Raw genomic sequence first — 22,898 nt, forward strand, 5'->3', positions numbered from 1 at the left:
TGTTTGTGTCTATAACTCCTATTTTCCTTTATAGCAGTTCGTTTTTGCATAGTGTATTTAAGAGATGTTAAATATCAATGAACAGCAGCTACGCTAATTCTTTTCTTTGTTCTCCATTCCCACCTGAGGATACTCATCCTGAGACCTCTAGAAAGTGTGCAGCGCCATTGATGCGATCCAAGACCTGTGAAGAGATGATGCCAACCATAGAGAACTTCGAGGACAACACATACACTTAATACACAAATACACTTCACTGCACATCTACACATAGACATCACCTATATGCTATACACCTGCAGGTTACCCATGTTCAACTTTAACTGTTAAAAGCTATAGTTACTAGTTAATTAGTTAAAGTTATGAGTAGGCCCACGCGAAATCTGCGCACGCACAATTCTGCAGATTTTTAAGCCCATCATTGATTCTGTTTATTTACTTGTGTAAATGTGTGTAAATCTATATTTATTCAGTTTTTAAATTAATTACAGTAATATTATTGTCTAATATGAAAATATTCATATGATTTATTCACAATACAGTTTGTAAAGTCATATTTTCTATCTTTTATTTGATATATTATATTGAACACTTGCTTTGTTTACCAAATAAAGTGGATCTAACTGGATTTGCATTGTAAACATTGTTAAAAAGGTATTATTTTCATTTTATATACAAAGGTTTTAGTTATGATACTCCTAAAGTCATTCCGCATAAATCCGCAGATTTTTAACAAAATTCAGCGCAGAAATGGCAGAAAATGTCCGCATATTCTGTCTGGCCCTAGCTAAGAGTAAATAAAAGTTATAGTAACAATGCAAAAAACATCGAGATAATTAATGGCAAGCATTAATGTCAGAACATGCCATAACTCATTGTGTTATATTGCGTTTATGTTTTTAATAGGGTATAAGCAGAAGTTTTCATTTTCAGTTAAAGCGCTTCCGATGAATGTTACAAAATCATCGCATTTAATGGTGCTGTATGTACGTTTTTGACTCTTCTACAGCATAAAAACTCCATAATATGTTTGCAGATATTTCAGAAACATGCTCAGTGAACATTCTTGTTTATTTGAAAAACAATGCTGAAGTCAGATATTCTGCTTTGAACATGTGTGTTACGTGCTGGAATGCTGTCTTTGTTTTGGTCTCTTTAACCCACCCAATGCCAGTTTAGCCAATTATATTTCAGCACCCCGGGTTGCCTTGGTGGAAAACAGCGTATTTCATTCATTCATTCAGAAAGACTCTCAAAGTATGCATCCGTGGCCGAAATGCGACCTCCGGTGGACAGTAGCAGACTCTGAAATGATAAACAACGCAGATTCAGAGTTCCACATGAGGTTATTAATTAGCAAATAATAATAATAATAATAATAATTCCTTACATTTATATAGTGCTTCTCTGGGCACTCAAAGCACTTTACACAAAGGGGGGAATATCTCCTCATCCACCACCAGTGTGCAGCACCCACCTGGATGAAGCAACGGCAGCCATTTTGCGTTAGACTGCACACCAGCTGATTGGTGGAGAGGAGACAGAGTGATGAAGCCAATTATGATTTGGGGATGATTAGGAGGCCATGCTGGACAGAGGCCAGTGGGCAGATTTTTGGTTTTTTTAATAACCACAGAGAGTCAGGACCTTGGTTTAACATCTCATCCGAAAGACGGCGCTCACTGAGGAGTACAGGGTGCAGCCCTGTTTAGCTTCAGTGGGCGACCATGTGAGAGTTGCAGAGAGCTAGCTGCCGGCTACCAAAACAATATAAATATTACGAACGTGAACATTAGGTGAGCAGGTTACATTTTAGGCCGTGTCCTAACACTCTACGTAATGAGATATGCAGTGATGAGCAATTGGGCTGTTTGCGCCAGACGAAACAGCCCAGAAATTTAAAGACAGCCATTCAGAAGCACAGAATAGCGCACTCACTGCACTCCAGCGAAATGGTAAGGTTTAGAATCTAATTGATACATATTAAACCTTTTTAACATTATTAAATGTAGATGCTGAATCACTGATATGTGTTGGTTTGCACTGAGCCACAGCTCTAAAGATCAATCTCAAGCGGTTTATTTTATTTTCCAGATCTGAGGTGAACTATCTGCTGCTGCTTTCAGTATATGGCAATAAATGTCATGTGAAATGGCATTCAGACTCACATTATTAGCATTTAACACTGAATAAAGCACATGAGGCGTACCTGAGCTAATCATTGTCAGTTTTCTGTTGTTTACCTGTGAGAAACAGAAGCCGTTTCTAAGATGTACATTTCAGGTGTTGGTTAGGACAAAAACTCCTTTTAATATTGTAAATTTTCCTTCTAAAGCTTGCCACTGCTTTTATTTAGAACAGACTTAAATCAGCCTTTATGCTAGATAGTCAGGCACACTGCTGTTGGTGTCTTCAATCTGGCAACCTGCACTTGCGTGTGCAATACCTAGTTCAAACACTGGGTATCAAACTTACTATTCCACCTTTAAGATCTGATTTCTGCACAAATCAGTGATCTTCACTGCCTTATTGACATGCGATAAAAAGTGTATATCAAGACCGGACAAGAAGCACTGCATTAAATTACATTTGTCACCACCATGTCTTTAAAATATGCAAATTAATTTTACTCCAGTATTTTCAATGGAGTTTTTGCGCTTGCGTGTAAATGGATTTTCATCTCGTTTTACGCTTGAACAGCTAAATGAATGCTTAAATCTATTTAACTGAATGTATTTGAATTCCATTACAACATCGATGCTGTAAAAGAAACCTTATGAAATTGAAAATAGTCACATAAAGCTTTCACTGGAAGTTTATCGGTAGGGGAAAGAACATTCGCTGCGCATATACAATAACAAATACTGTATTAAATTCATTACAAAACATTAGAACCAAAACTGAATTAGGTATAAAGGTTAAATTAATGTTTTCGATTTACTTCTTAATATTCTGAAATACATAAGAAACCCAAGTCACCTTTAACATGGTATACAGCATTTACCTTCAGACACCAGAGAGCATTTGATTGGTCGGAAGACTTCGATGAGAAGTATGAGGTGATGTGCACAAAAAAATTCCTTAAACATGTGGCATTTAATATAAACCTAATATAATGTTTATTTATCACACGTCTGCACTGCCTTCAACTCCTTTACAATGACATTATGTTAATATAGTTTATTAAGGATTCAGCTAATTCAGACATAATCCATATATATCGATCTCACTGCACAAAAAGTCCATTCATTGTTTGTTTGTTTGTTAATAAATCTCTCTCCACGTGTCTGTCTATTGTGTTGAAATCCTCAGGTACAGTGTTGAGCGGTAACTGGATCCAGTCAATTGCATATCAGACAGTCTGCTGTATGTTCAGTGGCTGTAAGATGCAGTTGAAGAGTTAAAATTTAGGTTTCCTGTGTCGGCCGGTGTACTTGGTGTCAGCCCTTACGCCCCTGAAAACAGAAGAAGAAAAAACTGCTCAAAGCAATGATGACTTTCCAAAAATGTGGAAAACTTCTGAATTTATAACACTGAGCAATAGATTTTTTCCTAAAAGTATTTCCTGGTGTCTCATTCTTTCAAAGTCAAGTGTAATTTTAATATAAAAATGGATAAATAATTAAAGCAGCTCTAAAAAAGGCTCAATATTGATTCAGTTTAGTTCAATTACAGTGTGTAGCGCATTTCAAGTTCATTAGCTGTTAAACTCAGTTCACTAAGGCCCAATCCCAATTCTCCCCCTTAGCCCTTACCCCCGTTTTTGCGCGTTCGCATGAAGGGGTAAGGGTGTCCCAATTCTCTTTAGCTTGAAGGTGTAGGGCTAGGGGGAAGGGCTAGATACTCTTTGAAATGGAGATTTTTCAGGACCACACTCGAAACCAAGAGATACAAAAATTTCCCAGAATGCACCATCTACACTCAAGTCAGGAGATGCACAAATTAGTATTTTTTGTCATTATTAAGATTTTTTACAACAGACAAGCAACATGTTTCAATACAGTCATAACAGCGTTTGTGTTTTACCATCCTGCTTTTTAAACAACGGTCAAATAAAAAAAAGCTAAATTTGACTATCTATAATCTCTAATAATAACTCCTGTAAAGCAGTCCCATGACATACTTTCACATCTGACACTGGAATACCCTGTCAGAAATGTCTAGAGTCTGGGTATGAGCTTTTTACAGTGTCTGGTATAATGTTAATGTTGTTTTTGTGTGTTTACATAGATCAGGGGTGTCCAAACTCGGTCCTGGAGGGCCGGTGTCCTGCTGAGTTTAGCTTCAACACATCTACCAGGAAGTTTCTAGTAAGAGCTTGATTAGCTGGTTTAGGTGTGTTTGATTGAGGTTGGAGCTAAACTCTCAAGGACACCGGCCCTCCAGGACTGAGTTTGGACATGCCTGACAATGGCTGTTTCTCAATATGCGTTCTTCAGCGGTCTTGCGTCCTCGTGTTACGTCATCATCAGCTGCCAAAGTTCAGTTCCAATACTCAAGACTGCAAAAACAGAGGACGCGTGAAACTTCCCGGATGTGTTCTTGATATCGAGGACGCACCGATGCAGACTTGAGCACCGAACTCGCTCTGGAAGTCCCAGAAGTCATTGCGACTGGAGGTGGGAAGCGCAGCATTTTATTTCGATTCAGAGATATCACTTCCTGTATTTACCTCAGGAGTTTCCCTAAATGAAACGGTAAAAGTAAACATTACCATGGACATCTTAATAAAGGAATAAACACATTAAGGGTGTTTGTTTGCTGAAATTTGTATTAAAATCTGTTTATGTTGAGCAACATATAATTATACTGTTTTTATGCATAGTATATACTTTGAAAAGGGGAAAAACAATAAATCGTTATGTGAATGCTGTAATGTTTAAATAGTTTTCCATTTAAAAATGTGTGAAGGTCACGTGACTATCAGGAAGAACGCAGCATCTCATTTCTCACAGGACGCGCTCTCTGTTCTCCCGAGTTCATTCTTCTGAGGACACCTGGCAAGACCGGTCTCCACAAGAATGCAAGTCCATTCTCTGCGTTCTTGGAATTGAGAAACAGCCATAGAGTACGTTTACATGGACACCAATAATTTGATTTTAATACGATTAAGACAATACTCTAAGAGTTTACCATTTAAACTGCGATTTTTGATTAATTTAATCAGATTATGGTCATAATCGAACTAAAGAGAAATGGAATTAAGACATGTTGAGTATGCCGATTATAGTCGCATTATTGAAGTGCAGACATGTAAACACCGCAATCGAACTATTACGTCATGGAGGACATTTCACCGCGTTTTGCGACAGGATTGTAGTCTGACACTATTATCACCACCTACCGAATCAGTGCAGACCACAGACACCTGTATCAGAATCGGAATCAGAATCAGAATCAGAATCGGTTTTATTGCCAAGTGTGCTTCACACACACAAGGAATTTGTTTTGGCTACAGAAGCTTCCAGTGTACATAAAGTGACAAGTGACAACACAAAATAATCTGAAAAAATAAAATAATAATAATAAAAAATGATGAACATTAAACAGATGCGGTTAGTGAAGAAACCTGGATGTTGAGTTGTATGTACAGATTGTTATAAATATACAGGTTATAAGGTGCTGTGTACAAGTGCGAATGTAGAAAGTATTGCATTGTATATTGGTATAAGGTGCTGTGTACAAGTGCATATGAGAAAGTATTGCACATATTTATTGCACAGTAGGGGAATATTTAACTGTTCATAAGGTAGACAGCCTGAGGAAAAAAACTTTTCCTGTGTCTGGCTGTTTTTGTGCTCGGTGCTCTGAAGCGGTACGATTACAAACCGTTCTTGGTCCGGTTAAACAACTGTGCTGAACTGTTCCGATAGATTCTGTGTGTTGACGTCGCGGCTCTGTTGGCAAGCTACCACCAGTGTTGCCAGATATAGCGGACGTTTTCCAGCCCAAAAGCTGTCCAAAACCCACACAAACGCACAAAAATTTTTTTATTGATTTAAATCAAAATGTAGCCACTTTAACTGTCATAATTATTAACCAAACAGTAACCAACACCAGCAGTCACAGAACCACAACATAACTGGATCACATCGAAACACTGCCCCCTCTCACCCACACACTGCTTTCAAAATAGGGTATAAACTCATCCCATTTGGCGTTTTAAATTCTTTTGAACATAATTAGGTGCTGCTTGTCAATCAGACAATGCTTCGATGTTTGTTCTTGCTGTCAATTGCAGGAAAAAATGATCGATAAAAGTGTCATAATAAACCGCTGTGAGTTTAACTGCAGGCGCTGTGCGATGCACATGCAAGCCACAGGCCTAAACCAGTCTTTAAATACTGAGTCCTCCAGCTAGAGGTCTGAAAACTTGCATTTCCCAATGTTTTAATTTAATTAATGAACGAAAGCGAGCTCGCCTATATGGTTGGCAGCAAGTCAGCCAGGTAGCCAGTTTGTTTCAGCGCACGCACGCGCACACGAACGAACACCGCCTCACATGATATCACTCAGGTCCTACTCTCAACATAAGAATAATTCCCCGTAAATAGAATAAAGGCCTGTACTTATCACAAATTGAAAATATCTAAAAAAAATTGGGCTCGAAAATGTAATACCTCCTTAAATTTACCTTGACATTTATTACTTAACCTTGGCTTATTTCATTTACTAACTTTTACAACCCCGCAGACACCCTGAATATGTCAACAGGGTTTCTACAGGTTTCAAGTCAAATTTAAGCCTTTTCAAGACCTTTTTAAGACCATTATGTTAAAGGCCTTTACAATTTATAATGATCAGTTTCTAAATTGTTTACTATGTGTCTTGGTCAGTGAATAAACGGGTTATGTTATGACACATTTCATTATAATACAGAATACAGTGCACAAGTGTTCTTACTGCACTATTAAACATAAATATAAATATATAAATAGCAGAAGCCAAAACATACTTTCCCTGTCGGCGTCGCCTTTCCTTCTTATCCAAGATCCAGTCCTTACTTTTCTTCACAGACTTCCCTTTCATATTTTTAAAACGAGACCTTTTAATCGGGGGAAAAAAGAAAATAGATGAAGATAGAGAAATATAAAACACTCACTCTTATTTTCACTGAAATAAAGATGTCAGTTTATAAGTACGGTTATACACGGTCATGTTATAGGCTATATGAGGATTTCCAGTAGCGGTAAACCATCATAGTGTATATTCAGAAACATAAGGTTACCTCTGTGCTGTGAACTGAGCCTGATTTACTACGCCTCTGTCCGCCGTTTCTGAATCCAAACCCTGATCCGAAACAAGATTATGAACAAGTTGTATTCACATGTGTGTGTACTTGTTTTTATGTCCTGGTGGGGACTTAAACCTGAATGCACACAGACTCATGGGGACTTGTGTCACAGTGGGGACCAAAATTGAGATACTCACAGGCAAACATGCTTATAAAATCACAGAGAATGAAGTATTTTGTTAATGTAAATGTGCAGATGGTTTACGGTGAAGGTTGGGTTCATGGGTTTAGAATATAAAGTTTATAATATAGAAACATTAATACGTCTGTGAGAGTCCTCACTGTGAGGAACAAGTGTGTGTGTGTGTGTGTGTGTGTGTGTGTGTGTGTGCGTGTGTGTGTGTGTGTGTATCCACAATGAAGATGTGCATACCTTGGGTAAAACACCTGAAACACCAGCAAACAAACACAGGAAAAACCTTTGGAGAAACAAATGTAGTGCCATTCATTATAATAATCCAGATCATTATAACAAAATTGCAATGATCATGAAAATATCAAGCTGTTATGAGATTACTTATGAGGTTAGTTACTTTTTGGCTTTGCTGCTGTTGGGATAGTCTACCACCATACCGCCTGTGAAACCAGCTTTCATGGCCTGAGCCGTTATCAGCTCCAACTGAGAGGAAAACACAAAACACACACAAAATAAAGCCTACAGTCTTCCGAGGTAAATGTAAATAACCAAGTATTTCATTCACTCATTTTCCTACAGCTTAGTCCCTTATTAATCAGGGGTCGCCACTGCGAAATGAACCGCCTACTTTTCTGGCACAGGTTTTAAGCAGCGGATGCCCTTCAAGCTGCAACCCAGTACTGGGAAACACCCATACACACTCATTCTCACACACACTTATACACTACGGCCAATTTATTTCAATTTTTTTTATTCAATGTCCCTATAGTGCATGTCTTTGGACTGTGGGGGAAACCGGAGCACCCGGAGGAAACCCACGCCAACATGGGGAGAACATGCAAACTCCACACAGAAACGCCAACTGACCCAGCCAGGACTCAAACCAGCGACCTTCTTGCAGTGAGGCCACAGTGCTAACCACTGAGCCACCGTGCGACTCAATCTATTTTAAACTGATGTGATCATTATACTATAGAAATATATTTGAGCGAAACTGCAAATTATCAATAATATTTGATCTTATATTATTTAAAGAGATGTCATTTTGAGCATAAAATTATTGTTGGACCATATATTAAAATGGTGCCATGTTTTCAGATTCATTTATTTTCCTTTTTAGAGAACGTACACTGCAAAAAACAATGCTTTTCTTTGTTCTGGTTTTTAGTCCAAATATCTAAAAATACTCCAATCAATGTCTTGTTTTTAGAAATAATCTGTCAAAATTGAGTATGTTTTTCCTTAAAACAAGAAAACTACACTACCTGACAGAAGTCTCGTTGTGGATCTCAGTTGTAAGAGCAACTAATAATAACTTGACTTCTAGTTAATCATTTGAAAAAATGGCAGAAGGTGGATTTTTCTGCTGAATCATCTGTTGATCTGCATCCCAATCATCACAAATACTCAGAAGACCTACTCGAACCCACATGGAGCCAAGATTCTCACTAAAATCAGTCAAGTTTGGTGAAGGAAAGATCATGGTTTGGGGTTACATTCAGTATGGGGGCATGCGAGAGATCTGCAGAGTGGATGATCAACATCTACAGCCTGAGGTATCAAGACATTTGTGCTGCCCATTACATTACAAACCACAGGAGAGGGCAAATTTTTCAGCAGGATAGCACTCCTTCTCATACTTCAGCCTCCACATCAAAGCTCCTAAAAGTAAAGAAGCTCAAGGTGCTCCAGGATTGGCCAGCCCAGTCACCAGACATGAACATTATTGAGCATGTCTGGGGTAAGGTGAAGGAGGAGGCGTTGAAGATGAACACAAAGAATCTTGATGAACTCTGGGAGTCCTGCAAGAACGCTTTCTTCGCCATTCCAGATGACTTTATTAATCAGTGATTTGAGTCATTGCAGAGATGTATGGATGCAGTCCTCCAAGCTCATGATGGAGTCAGACACAATATTCATTCTGTTTCCACTGCAGCATGACCACATATTCTATACTGGACATTATTGAAGGTTCAGTGATGAGACTTTAGTCTAAGCAAAGTCAGACCTTACTGTCCTAATGAAATCATTCAAAATCAAGGCATGATCATATTTTATTGTGCTCAAATAAGCCTAATCTAGAGGCCTTTGCCTTTCATATAAGACACTTCTGATGCCAAATGATCAACTAGAAGTCTAGTTATTATTTGTTATTTCTAAAACTTTTTTTTGCTCAGGTAGTGTAATCTATCAATTGGATAAGCAAAGTAATCTCGTCTTTGCTTTGAAATCACATTAATTTGTAGACCGCACTTGCAGAATATTTTGCTTGTTTTCAGGAAAAACTCACTTGATTTTGACTCATTATTTCTGAAAACAAAACCACAATTTTTGCTCGTCTATAAAAAAGCTTCCTCATTTAAGTATTTTTAGATATTTGGACTAGAAACAAGACAAAAACTCGATGTACCGACCTGCTCTGAGTTTTCAGGGTATATCTGGAAAACGGCACGTACTCCTCTCGCCTACAAAAACAGAAACAATATGCTGCGTTAGTCAGTGTGAAATGAAAATCAGCATATAAAAAAACACAAAGAAATACTCCATATACTCACCAGCGATGAGTATAATGTGCTGAAGAAGCGGTACAGTCTCTTTGGAGGACTGTGTGTTTTCTTGTCTGCGTTACACAACCACTGCAGCGCTGAAATACTGACAGCGAAATAACATTTTGTCATGTGCACACCAAACAAAACTTGTAACCTGTACCTATATCCAAATAAAAGACACCACGCTCTGACGATTGGTTACATGTCATGATGTGAGACAAACGTCCAGGTCAGATTTATACCTATAATTTTACCGTCTGAAATACTGACAGCGAAATAAACTCATTTTAATAAACAGTGCTCAGCATATATGAGTTCACCCCTCACAAATCTGATTTAAATGAAGATTTTCTAAAGGAAACAATATTATGTTTGTGCATATACATTAGATTAGTTAGTACTGAAGCCAAATCTGGAGCCAATCTAACAATTTTTTAAATATTTTGCATCAGTTTAAATGTATTATCTGTCTTTTTCTAAAGATATTAATTGACTAACATATTATTTTAATAAATATATCAGTTTAATAAATCTGTTTTGTTCAAATGCACCTAAATATATGACCTATATTAACTGAGAAATAGATAAAAACACTCATCAATTATGTAGAGCACCAAACAAACTGAATTCTGCTTTTACATTAGGTCATGAAGAGATTTTACCTTATACACCCGTCAAACATGCCCGGTCTGAAGGGCATTCCCTCACCCATATCCCCCAGCAGAAGATCTCCCTCCACCTCTCGCTCCAAGGCCACATCTGAACAAAAACAACGGCACCATAATAAATAAATAAAAAACATACAAGTCAGATTTGTGTTATCAGTTCCTTATTTAGTGACCTCCAAAGAGTACGTCGAATAGTTCGGACTGCTGAGCGAATCACTGGTACAACCCTTCCTACTCCCCAAGAACTGTACTTATCCAGAGCGAGCAGGAGGGCTGCCAAAATCACTCTGGACCCCTCACACCCAGCACACTGCCTTTTTGAACTGTTACCTTCTGGTCGACGCTACAGAGCACTGCGCACCAGAACAGTCCGACACAGAAACAGTTTCTTCCCTCAGGCAATCCATCTCGTGAACACTTGATAATAATTGTGGAACCAACATCACTACTTGCTATACACTTTTATACACATATACACTTATTTAACAACACACTTTACATGCCAATTTGCACATAACAGCAGCACATATAACGTTGTATATAGTAATAAACATGTACATACACTTGTCAATCTGTATATTTGCATTCACTACTTCTATTTTTTAAAATATATTTATTGTTTTTTGTTCTGTCTCTGTAATCCTGTTGCACTGTAGAAGCTCTGTCACGAAAACAAATTCCTCGTATGTGTGAACATACCTGGCAATAAAGCTCTTTCTGATTCTGATTAACTTTAACAAATTTACATTTAGTTAAATGTCTGCATGAACCGGATGCAGCTGGGGTTTTTTTGTATTGTGATGCAGTTTCTAGAGATTAAACATTAAATGAGAAAACAGTGGGCGTGGCTTGTTTTTTCTACTGCAATCCGATTGGGTGTAATGAAGTAAAGCCATAAAGCCCCTCGACCAGTCTGGGCTTTTTGGCAGTGTAGTCCAACAGAAGCCTCTCCCCAGTGCAGGACACATGAAAGCCTGCATGAAGGACTCCAAGATGGTGAGAAATAAGATTCTCTGGTCTGATGAGACCAAGATAGAACTTATTGGACTTAATTCTAAGTGGCATGTGTGGAGAAAACCAGGCACTGCTCATCACCTGTCCAATACAGTCCTAACAGTGAAGCATGGTGGTGGCAGCATCATGCTGTGGGGGTGTTTTTCAGCTGCTTTCAGGATGACTTATGATTAAGAGAACGATGAACGCGGCCAAGTAAAGGGATCTCTAGATGAAAACCTTCTCCAGAGAGCTCAGACCGGGCTGAAGGTTTACCTTCCAACAAGACAAGACAAAGCACACAGCTAAAAGTGACTTCACAACAACTCCGTAACTGTTCTTGGCCTAGCCAAAGCCCTGATTTAAACCCTATCGAGCATCTCTGGAGAGACCTAAAAATGGCTGTCCACCAATGTTTATTATCCAACCTGACAAGACTGGCGAGGATCTGCAAGGAGGATTGGCAGAAGATTCTCAAACCCCGGAGTGAATAAAACTTGTCGCATCTTTTCAAAAAGTCTCACGGGTGTAGTAGATCATGAGTGCTTCTGCTAAATACTGAGCAAAGGCTCTGAATATTTAAGACCGTGTGATATTTCAGTTTTTCTTTTTTGAATAAATCTGCAAAAATGTCAACAATTCTGTGTTTTTCTGTCAATATGGGGTGCTGCGTGTACATTAATGAGGGGGAAATGAACTTAAATGATTTTAGCAAATGACTGCAATATAACAAAGAATGAAAGATTTAAGGGCGTCTGAATACTTTACGTACCCACTGTACAGTCATAAAAAGGAAATCAAAGCACTGCATGGTTTAGAGAACTTTTCTGTGGAAAAAAATTATGTTTAATCTGGGGAAAAAAAGCCTTCAATGTTTGGAAAGATTTGGGGCCAATTTATTTTATACATAAAAAATTTGGATGTTACATTGATTGAAATTGCTGATGTGACAGAGTTACGCTTCTTTACCCTTCTGTATTCGTTTGTATTATTATAGTCATTCATTTATGTATTTGTTTATTATTGTTCTGTATTTATTTACTTGTTTGTTTTTTCTTTGTCATGCTGTATGTCATAGCTCAATGCCTCGCAATAAGCGCCATATAAGTGGTCTGTCCAGAAGCTAACGTTTACTTGTGCATCGATTTGATTCTGTAGAATGCAGACGTGAAAATAATAAATATATTAATAACTAAACTAATGGGGCGGCACGGTGGCTCAGTAAGCGCTGTGGCCTCACAGAAAGACGATCGCTGGCTCGAGTCCCAGCTGGGTCCGTTGGCATTTCTGTGTGGAGTTCTTCCTCCAAGTGCTCCGGTTTCCCCCACAGTTCGTAGTGTATGAGTGTGTGTGTGAATGAGAGTGTATGGGTGTTTTCTAGTACTGAGTTGCGGCTGGAAGGGCATCCGCTGTGTAAAACATATGCTGGAGTAGTTGGCGGTTCATTCTGCTGTGGTGACCCCTGATAAATAAGGGACTAAGCTGGAGAAAAATTATTGAGTGAATAAAATATAATGCACTGTGGAATGCAGATGTGAAAATAATAAATATATTGATGAATAAAATCGTGTGTGTGTGATGTTAACTGTGATCTACAAGTTAAAAAGCATGAAGGAACGTGTATTATTCACCCAGCATGGCGGTGCTGATGTCCACACCCACCCAGTAGTGTCCGGCCTCAGACAGATAATCTCCACTCAGGCCAGAGCCGCAGCTGACAAAAATCAAACAGGTAAAACCAGATGAACATTACCATCCTAAACGTCACAGATGCTCATGAATATCTCCATCACTAGTCTTTACCCCACATCCAGCAGGTAACAGGGCTGATCCTCTGGCAGATTGAGCAGCTCGACGGCTCGCTCTGACATCTGTGTCTGGATCTCAATCATTCGAGAGCTGCAGCACACACACAGATCATCTGTGAGCGTCACACACATTTTAACAACTATTTATATGATGTGACCCTTTGCATCCTATTACAATCCATATGATGCTTTGTAATAAGGTTAATGTCAATGCACTTACTTCTGGGAGTATTTTTTGGCCTCTTCTTCATTGTAAAACTGTACATGTAAAAACAATAACAATCATTTACTGAACACACACAACAAAACACATGCTAAAACACTCTTAGATACCCACTTATTATTATTATTATTAATTTTTTCCTCATATTTTCACTCTCCATTACTGTATTATGACTGTTTGGTTAAAAAAAATTTTCTGTACTGTTTAGAAATTTACTAATACTGTTCAGGTATTTAATCATATCATGTGACACTGGGTGTTTAAATGAACTCCAGACACACCTGAATATTGTCACAATGTGCCATATTACTATACATATAGTCTGCTGAAACGCGTAGATGAGGTGCAGAATAGTTTTGTTTTTAGCCATGTCAATGAAGAAACTTTTTAAGAGGCTTTGACTTAAAACTGACACTTCAACCTGAAGCACTTTTTGTTCGATTCTGGATTTACATGTAGATTCCCTCTTTGATCAATAAAGAATGGTATTATCATGCATACGTTTATGACGATTAGTACTAAGCCATTATAAATTGTTGTTTTGTATATTTTGTATTTACTTGTTTTCACTTGGTCTTGGTGGATAAAATGCCTGTTTAAATGATATGTTGGTATAGCAGGCTTCCAAGAAAGGTCTAGTCCTTTAGGAGCAAAGATGGGCTGAGGATCACCAGTTTGCCAACAAATATGTGGGAAAATGATTGAAATGTTTAAAAACAATGTTCCTCCAAGAAAGAGAGGAAGACATTTGGATATTTCAGCTTCAACAGTGCAGAAAATCATTAAAAGATTCAAGGAATCTGGAGGATTTTCAGTGTGTAACAGACAAGGGTGCAAGCCTAAGCTGAACAACCGTGATCTCCGATCCCTCAGGCGGCGCTGCATCAAGAATCCTCATTCATCTATAAGCCATATTACCCCATGGGCTCAGGACTACTGCCGCAAAGCTTTGTCAAGCACCCCAATACTTAGTTACATCCACAAATCACAGTGAAAACTGTATTGGAAATGAGGAAAAAAGGAAGCCCTATGTTAACAGTGTCCAGAAGTACTTAAATACTGACTTAATCTGGGCTTGGAGGCCTCTTGCATGGGCCATCACACAGCGGAAACGTGTACTGTGCTCAGATAAATCAGTATTTCAGGAATTTTTTTGGGAGAAATGGACGCCGCGGACCAAAGAAGAAAAGGATCATACAGACTGTTTCCAGCAACAAGTCCAAAAGCCAGGGTCTGTCATGGTATGGGGTTGTGTCAGTGCCCTTGGCAAAGGTAACTTGCACTTCTGTGATGCACCATTAATGCTGAACAGTACAGAGATTTTGGAGCACAATATGCTGCCTTCTTTTCCAGGGACACCCATGCATATTTCAACAAGACAATGCAAAACCACAATTTGCACACATTACAAAGCCCTGCATTGGAGGAAGAGGATACAGGTACTGGACTGGCCTGCCTGCAGTCCCGACCTGTCTCCAATAGAGAAACTGTGGCGCATTTTGAAGCACAATATGCAACAATGAAAACCCCGTACTGTTGCCCACCTTAAGACTTGTTTGCAGGAAGAATGGGAGATAATTACATCGGAAACACTTCATCACTTGGTGTCTTCAGTCCCTGAACGTATTTTAGGTGTTGTGAAAAGGAATTTAACAACATTTGAAATGTGCGAACCAAAATTGTAATATGTATTTATTTACAAAAATCACGAGGAACACATTAAATAATGTTTGTTGTATTGTCTGCAATGAAATACAAGTCAAAGTAATTTAGAAATCACTATTTTCATTTTATTTGCGTTTTCCACACTCTCCCAACTTTTTCTGATTTGGGGTTGTATGTATTATAGTATTTTCTCATGTGGCCAACTTAATACACTTTAACTTTACTATAGTATGCTTCAAAAACACTGTAAAGATAGTACTGCTTACTGTAAAGTACGTTACTGTACTATTTTCTCACGGGGGACAGCTGTATAATAAAAATAGGAACTAGTATCTTATTAAACTGTATTATATTTACAAAAGTCTAGTACACTACAGTATGTCTTGTGTGTTTCGTTGAGCACAGTCATGTTTCAATAGCAATGTATTTATAAATCTGCACATAAGTTGCAGTAAAAGAGTGTCCACTCACCACCTCTGGAGGTGCCATGTGTTCGGGTCTACGGCAGCTTGAAGACATGGTGACGATAGTGACTGAAAACAAACCAGCGACGATTTATTAGAGATCACAACACCACTGTAAAATAATATACAGACTGCTAATAACACATGGGCAGGAGAACGCGGCAAGTGGTGATGACGTCATTCACGGGCGACAGACTGAACGCATCGGTGGTAAAGACTAGAAGAGATACAGCTGCGGATAATCACATCGATATAACATTTTTGACACTGTACAACAATATTTAATATTTTTACATTACAGTGAGGGTATGGGTTTACACTATTTAATGTGTAAGTAAATCAATAATAAGAAAAATACTCGATATAAGTAGTTTCTACATTACTGAGAGGTTTGGGTTTAGGGGTAGGGGTAGACGTAAATAAAAACAAATTAATGTGTAATTTAATAAATAATAGGAATAATTATCTGTATAATTACGTTTTTACATTACGTAAATAAAATACAATTAATAGGTAAATGAATCGTCAGCAGCTGTATCCCCTCTAGCAGCAATCAAAGATTGAATGATCAATGACAATTAATAACACTTCACATAAGCATGCATAAATTCTCATTTCATGACGTGTAAAGGTGTCATGACAGTCTTATGTACACCCCCTTCAAGTAAAGCGTTACTCCAAACAATTGTTTTTTTTTTTGACTGGGACACAAAATTATTTTTAAGCAACTTAATTTGACTTAATGCGCTAAATGGCCACTTTATTAGGTACACCTTACTAGTAAAGTTGGACCCCTTTTTGCCTTCAGAACTGTCTTAATACTTCATGGCGTAGATTCAACAAGGTACTGGAAATATTCCCCAGAGATTTTGCTCCATATTGACATGATAGCATCACGCAGTTGCTGCAGATTTGTCGGCTGCACATCCATGATGCCAATCTCCCGTTCCACCACATCCCAAAGGTGCTCTATTGGATTGAGCTCTGGTGACTGTGGAGGTCATTTGAGTACAGTGAACTCATTGTCATGTTCAAGAAACCAGTCTGAGATGATTCACACTGTATGACATGGTGCGTTATCCTGCTGGAAGTAGCCTTCAGAAGATGGAGACACTGTGGTCATATAAAGGGATGGACATGGTCAGCAACAATACTCAGGTTGGCTGTGGCGTTGACAGTTGCTACTAATGTGCCAAGAAAATCTCCCCCACACCATTACACCACCACCACCAGCCTGAACAAGTCAGGATGGATCCATGCTTTCATGTTGCTGACACCAAATTCTGAACCGACCATCTGAATGTGGCAGCAGAAATTGAGATTTATCAGACCAGGCAACGTTTCTCCAATCTTCTATTGTCCAGTTTTGGTGAGCATGTGTGAATTGTAGCCTCAGTTTCCTGTTCTTAGCTGACAGGAGTGGCACCCGGTGTGGTCTTCTGCTGCTGTAGCCCATCCGCCTCAAGGTTGGACGTGTTGTGTGTTCAGAGATGCTCTTCTGCAGACCTCAGTTGTAATGAGTGCTTATTTGAGTTACTGTTGCCATATATGTATATATATATATATATATATATATATATATATATATATATATATATATATATATAGAAAGGGAATTTGAGTATATAAAAAAATCAGTAACTGCACTGTAAATAACGATGGTACCACACAATTCCTTTATGCTGTCCCAACACAATTTGATTAGGCTGTCCCTCCCAAAAACTTAAGAATTGTGTTGTTTTAGTTCATTTTACATAAGTAGTTTGAACAAGCAGAAAAATCAATTTTTTTGAGTATGTAAGATCTCGCGTGAGTTCCCCGTGAGTGGCGAGAGTCTGCGAGAGTTGCTGGTCCGCCATCTCTTGGAGTCCGAAAGGAGCCCTACGAGAAACGCTTGTCAACAAGTCCGAAGAGAGTGAACCTTAAAGCGGGTCAAGCGGAGGCTCAGAGCGGCCCCATTATATGTGCTCCCCGTCTTTTGTCAGAGAAGACTTTCATGTGAAAGAAGACAACGGCGGGGAATAAGTCAGACATGTCAAATCTCAGCAAAGGGGGCACTAAAAAAGACACCAAGATGAGGATACGAGCCTTTCCTGTGAGTATGTGTTCTCCGAGCCGGCGTGACAGTCACTTGAGCTCCGGGGATTCAGCCGGACATGCAGGCCTCTGTGATCAAATCCCTTTACACTGCTTCTGCATCATCCCAAAATCCCTCAAATAACGTTGAGGTGCAATTGGGTTTTATATTCGCACATTCATTTAATGACAACTCATGACACACTCCCTACATTGTTTACCACGCTACTTTGAATATTGGGTCTGAAATCGCATGTAAGTAAGACTTCAAAACATTAGCACTATTTAATTGACTGTGAACATTGTTGTACTTTGATAGTCATTGGCTGCTAATGTGATTTTCCTATTTAGAAATTACATTGTTAAGGAGAAAGTCTGTATGTGCGAATACAAAACCAACTTTACCCCAATTCAAAACAAACATGAGAGAAGTGTCAGCTTTATTGTCCAGCTTTAGAAGTTCTTGCGTTGCCTTTAAGTCTAGTTTATAACAGAGGAACAAGCCTGGTGAAGTAGCTGGCTAATGTTTTTAATAGTAGCAGATAAATAAATGCGTAATGATGATCTAAATATACCTACACGGGCCCTCGGTGAACATATGCTAAAACTAGCTGCTAATTAAGTACTACAAGATCTTGCAGATGGTAATATATGTGGGAGGTTTATTTGTCTATTGGGTTAAAGTTGGTTTTATATTCACACATTCAGACTTTCTCCTTAATAACTTAATTTCATAAAAGTGCAAATAATATTATCAGCCAATGACTATAAAAGTAAACACTGTTCACAGTCAATTAAATAGTACTAATAATGTTTGAAGTCATACTTGCATGAGATTTTCAGACTGAATATTCAAACTAACAAGATAAACAATACTCACAAGTTGTCATTTTGTTAAAAAATTAACAAATTTGCGAATAAAAAAACAAATTTACCTCAAATATTTGTCTGCGGTTACATTTTGCGCCATGTTATGTGCTGTTTGTAATGTTGCGTCACACATGGCCAACACATTAAAGCATGACGTGATGCATTAATGATCACTAAATGTTGCATTTTCGATTTGGGTATGTACATAATTGCCCAAATCTAGATCAACTAAATATTAATTGAGGTAAAGTTGGTTTTACCTTCGCACGTTATTTTTCAGTTTTTAGCAAAGTGACAACTTGTGACAGTCACTGTATTGTTTATCACGCTACTTTGAATACTGGGTCTGAAATAGCATGTAAGAATGACTTCAAAATAACATTAGCTCTATTTAATTGACTGTGAACAATGTTGTACTTTGATAGTCGTTGGCTGCTAATATGATCTCACTATTTAGAGTTTGCGCAGAATACTTTTCTGAAATCATATTATTAAGGAGAAAGTCTGAATGTGCGAATATAAAACCACTTTTAACCAAAATGTATTGAGATTCGTTTTAAAAATGAAAACTGTACACCGTACTCTGAGTCAGCTGATGTTTTGTTTATGGAAAAATAATGTTATGGATCACAATTTTACTGCAATAAATCACATCTATCGAGATTCATGTGCACGTGGATTACAGTTTCATAACTTTACTCAAACATTGTGACATCAAAGCTAATTTGAGATTTTTCAAATACAAAATAATAGTCTATATATATATTTACTATTACCTGATTGAAGTAACAGATATGGTTCTACATTAGTGCTGCGCGATGTTCACCAGAATTGTTAATAGCTCCATTTGGAAATAACTAATAGTTTTATATTATTAATTTATATATACATACAAACGAAGGAGTTTAATTGTCTTAAGGTTTAGGAATAAAAAAAAAAAAATCGAATGTACAATAAAGCTTTGTAGACTGTGTAAACTTCATTGTCACTATATTTGGCCACAGCCATATCACCCTGCAGCCCAAGACCGGTTACTCACTGAAGCTAAGCAGGGCTGAGCCTGGTCAGTACTTGGATGGGAGACCACATGGGAAAACTAGGTCGGTGTTGGAAGTGGTATTAGTGAAGCCAGCAGGGGGCGCTCAACCTGCGGTCTAACGCCCCAGTAAAGTGAAGGGGACACTATACTGTCAGTGAGCGCCATCTTTCGGATGAGACGTTAAACTGAGGTTCTGAATCTCTGTGGTCAATAAAAGTCCCATGGGACTTCTTGTAAAGAGTAGGGGTGTAATTCCTGGCTAAATTTCTTCTATCGGCCCTTACTGATCATGGTAATCATGGATCATCCCCGTCCACCGAATTGGCTGTATCACTGTCTCTCCACTCCACCTATAACTGGTTTGTGGTGTCCTGTAGCTGCTGTCGTGTCATCCAAGTGGATGCTGCACACTGGTGGGGGTGTAGAGGGACCCTCCTCATGATTTTGTAGTGCTTTGAGTGTATGGCCATACGTGATAAATGCGCTATATATTAACGTACATTACATAATATGTATTTTATTAATTTATTCATTTTCTTTTTAGCTTAGTCCCTTTATTAATCTGGGGTCACCACAATGAACCGCCATTTTATCCAGCACGTTTTTACGCAGCGGATGCCCTTCCAGCCGCAACCCACACACACACTCATTCACACTCGTACACTACGGACAATTTAGCCTACCCAATTCACCAGTCACGCATGTCTTTGGACTGTGGGGGAAACCGGAGGAAACCCACGCGAACGCAGGGAGAACATGCAAACTCCACACAGAAACGCCAACTCACCCAGCCAAGGCTCGAACCAGCGACCTTCTTGCTGTGAGGCGACAGCACTACCTACTGCGCCACTGCTTCGCCTGTATTATATTATATACCAGTATTTTCTAACACACTTTAATGCAGGGGTCACCAATCTCGGTCCTGGAGGGCCGGTTCCCTCCAGGGTTTAGCTCCAACTTGCCTCAACACCTGCCTGGGTGTTTTAAGTACACCTAGTAAGCCCTTGATTAGCTTGTTCAGGTGTGTTTGATTAGGGTTGGAGCTAAAATCTGCAGGACACCGGCCCTCCAGGAACAAGTTTGGTGACCCCTGCTTTAATGTATCACCTTATTCTCCTAATGGATCACGCTTTTGGTTTATCTCTACCCCGTCTCAGATGACCATGGACGAAAAGTATGTCAATAACATCTGGGACCTCTTGAAGAACGCCATTCAAGAGATCCAGAGGAAAAACAACAGTGGGCTGAGCTTCGAGGAGCTCTACAGGAACGCCTACACCATGGTCCTGCACAAACACGGAGAGAAGCTCTATACAGGCCTGAGGGAGGTGGTCACAGAACATCTAATCAACAAAGTAAGTGCCTTAAACTTACATCCTCTGCCATGAGGATGCTGCTATCAAAAATGGAAGCATTCTGTGCGTTCAATAGTTTGCATATCACCTTTGAGCACCAGATGATTGGGTACATGCACAGGCTTTTGTTTCACATACATTTTTAACCAATAGCAAAAATATTATAATATTTATATCTGTTTAAACCAGAATAAATGAACTGTGTATTCTTGTGTAAACAGTTGTTAACTTGCTGCAGTCATAAAATAATAGATTCTACTCGCTTGATTGTCCTTTACTCATGTCAGCTTTTCTGTCTAAAGGTACGCGAGGATGTGTTAAACTCCCTGAACAACAACTTCCTACAAACACTAAATCAGGCCTGGAACGACCACCAGACGGCTATGGTGATGATCAGAGACATCTTGATGTACATGGTGGGATTTTTGTTTTTCTGTCATAATACTTGTTTTTAACTGGTAGTATTTTACATGGCTTGAAAGGTATCAGTTCTTTGGTTATTCTGGTAAGATGCGTTTGTAATTATATTTCTGTGTTAGATTTTTATCTGGGGAGACTTTAAAGGAGATAGTTTAAATGTGAATGGTTTAAATGTGAATGGTAGAATTGTTTTTCATTTGTACTTTAATGGTTTACAAAACTCTAAAACACATTTTTTGAGATGTTGACAGTCATATATGTGTCCCACGTTGCTAAAAACACTATTAGGACACATATATTTAACAAAAAAGTGAAAATTGTTTGTTTATGTGTTATTTCCAAGCGGCAACCTCCCGCTCTCCCTCGGGAAGCCAATACGGAAGTAGCTGAAACTGCAATTCAACAAAATTCCGCTAGTCCTGGCTCCATAATAGAGCAAATTTCAATTGAGCCCACTGTTAGAATGGGCAACTTTACAGCAGAAATAAAGGTGTTAACAGCCTGGTACAAAGAACGATTTTGGTTCATATAGCTATTATTACCCTCCATGACTGTGAGGGGGGTGAATTTTTTTATAACTCATCCATTTCCTTTATTTTAGGTTATATTAAGTTTGCATAATTTAGGGCGTGGCCACTTGAGTGACAGCTAGGTCTCGCTGGTCGCCGTCACTTCACCTCAGCTGAATCCGGCAGATTAGCCACTGATCTCGGCATATTCATCGTATTTTTCTTTTGTTTTATGTGGCTTTACACAGTCAGCTGCCTTTTGGACTTATTTCTTACAATTACCAGATGATATGGGATGCTGTGTGCATTTAATTGTGCTCACAAACCATTCATGTGGCCTTGTTTCCCATGTGAGTAAAGTTATATACTTGTATACCATCTCTATAAATGTATTTGTTTTATTTAAGATCATTTATCATTAATATTTTTCTTTAGACCCGTAAAGCACTCCAGAATGTGACAGGTTGATTAGCTGCAGGCTCTAGAACAGTCATCTGAAGCGTTATCATACAGTGTTATGGACTTCATCAATAGTCTTGCATTTACTAACACAGACTATATCTGAAGTGTTTGGACGTATTTCGCGTTTTCCTCCTGTAGAAAAACGTCATAAGAACAATGCTTAGTGGCTCAGTGTATTACTACAGTGTTTTTAAAAGTCTAAACACTTTATTGATATAGTGTACAGCCAAGCACATGTGGTCAGAACACAAACGAGTCGCAGGTAATAAACTATCAAGCGTTTCTCCCAAAGTAAAGTCTGTCTGCCAGGTCGAAGCAAAGTGCCAGCAGGTGTCTGTAGCTCCGCTCACTCTCCGCCTCTTTGCCC

The 22,898-nt window shown here is 38.7% G+C and overlaps 2 protein-coding genes across 2 annotated transcripts in view; one reads left to right on the plus strand and one right to left on the minus strand.

Moving 5' to 3' along the window:
- Positions 1–3,095: 3,095 nt before the first annotated feature.
- On the minus strand, positions 3,096–15,974 carry bud23 (BUD23 rRNA methyltransferase and ribosome maturation factor). The gene is made up of 12 exons (XM_056473609.1): positions 15,808–15,974; positions 13,669–13,706; positions 13,444–13,539; positions 13,272–13,354; positions 10,642–10,738; positions 9,986–10,082; positions 9,845–9,895; positions 7,828–7,913; positions 7,668–7,713; positions 7,229–7,290; positions 6,956–7,045; positions 3,096–3,455 (listed from the first exon to the last, which is right to left on the minus strand). Exons 1-12 carry the CDS (start codon positions 15,853–15,855, stop codon positions 3,401–3,403), a joined length of 849 nt encoding a protein of 282 aa, XP_056329584.1. The 5' UTR covers positions 15,856–15,974; the 3' UTR covers positions 3,096–3,400.
- A 1,669-nt stretch (positions 15,975–17,643) lies between these two features.
- Positions 17,644–22,898, plus strand: part of cul3b (cullin 3b) — a 29,868-nt gene continuing 24,613 nt past the window's right edge. Inside the window, exons 1-3 of the mRNA XM_056473436.1 lie at positions 17,644–17,895; positions 20,943–21,140; positions 21,443–21,556. Of these exons, the coding sequence (XP_056329411.1) occupies positions 17,833–17,895; positions 20,943–21,140; positions 21,443–21,556 (375 nt within the window). The 5' untranslated portion in view covers positions 17,644–17,832. The remainder of the gene's footprint in view (positions 17,896–20,942; positions 21,141–21,442; positions 21,557–22,898) is intronic.

Source organism: Danio aesculapii, chromosome 15, assembly GCF_903798145.1.
Source record: "Danio aesculapii chromosome 15, fDanAes4.1, whole genome shotgun sequence".
Classification (NCBI taxonomy): domain Eukaryota; kingdom Metazoa; phylum Chordata; class Actinopteri; order Cypriniformes; family Danionidae; genus Danio; species Danio aesculapii.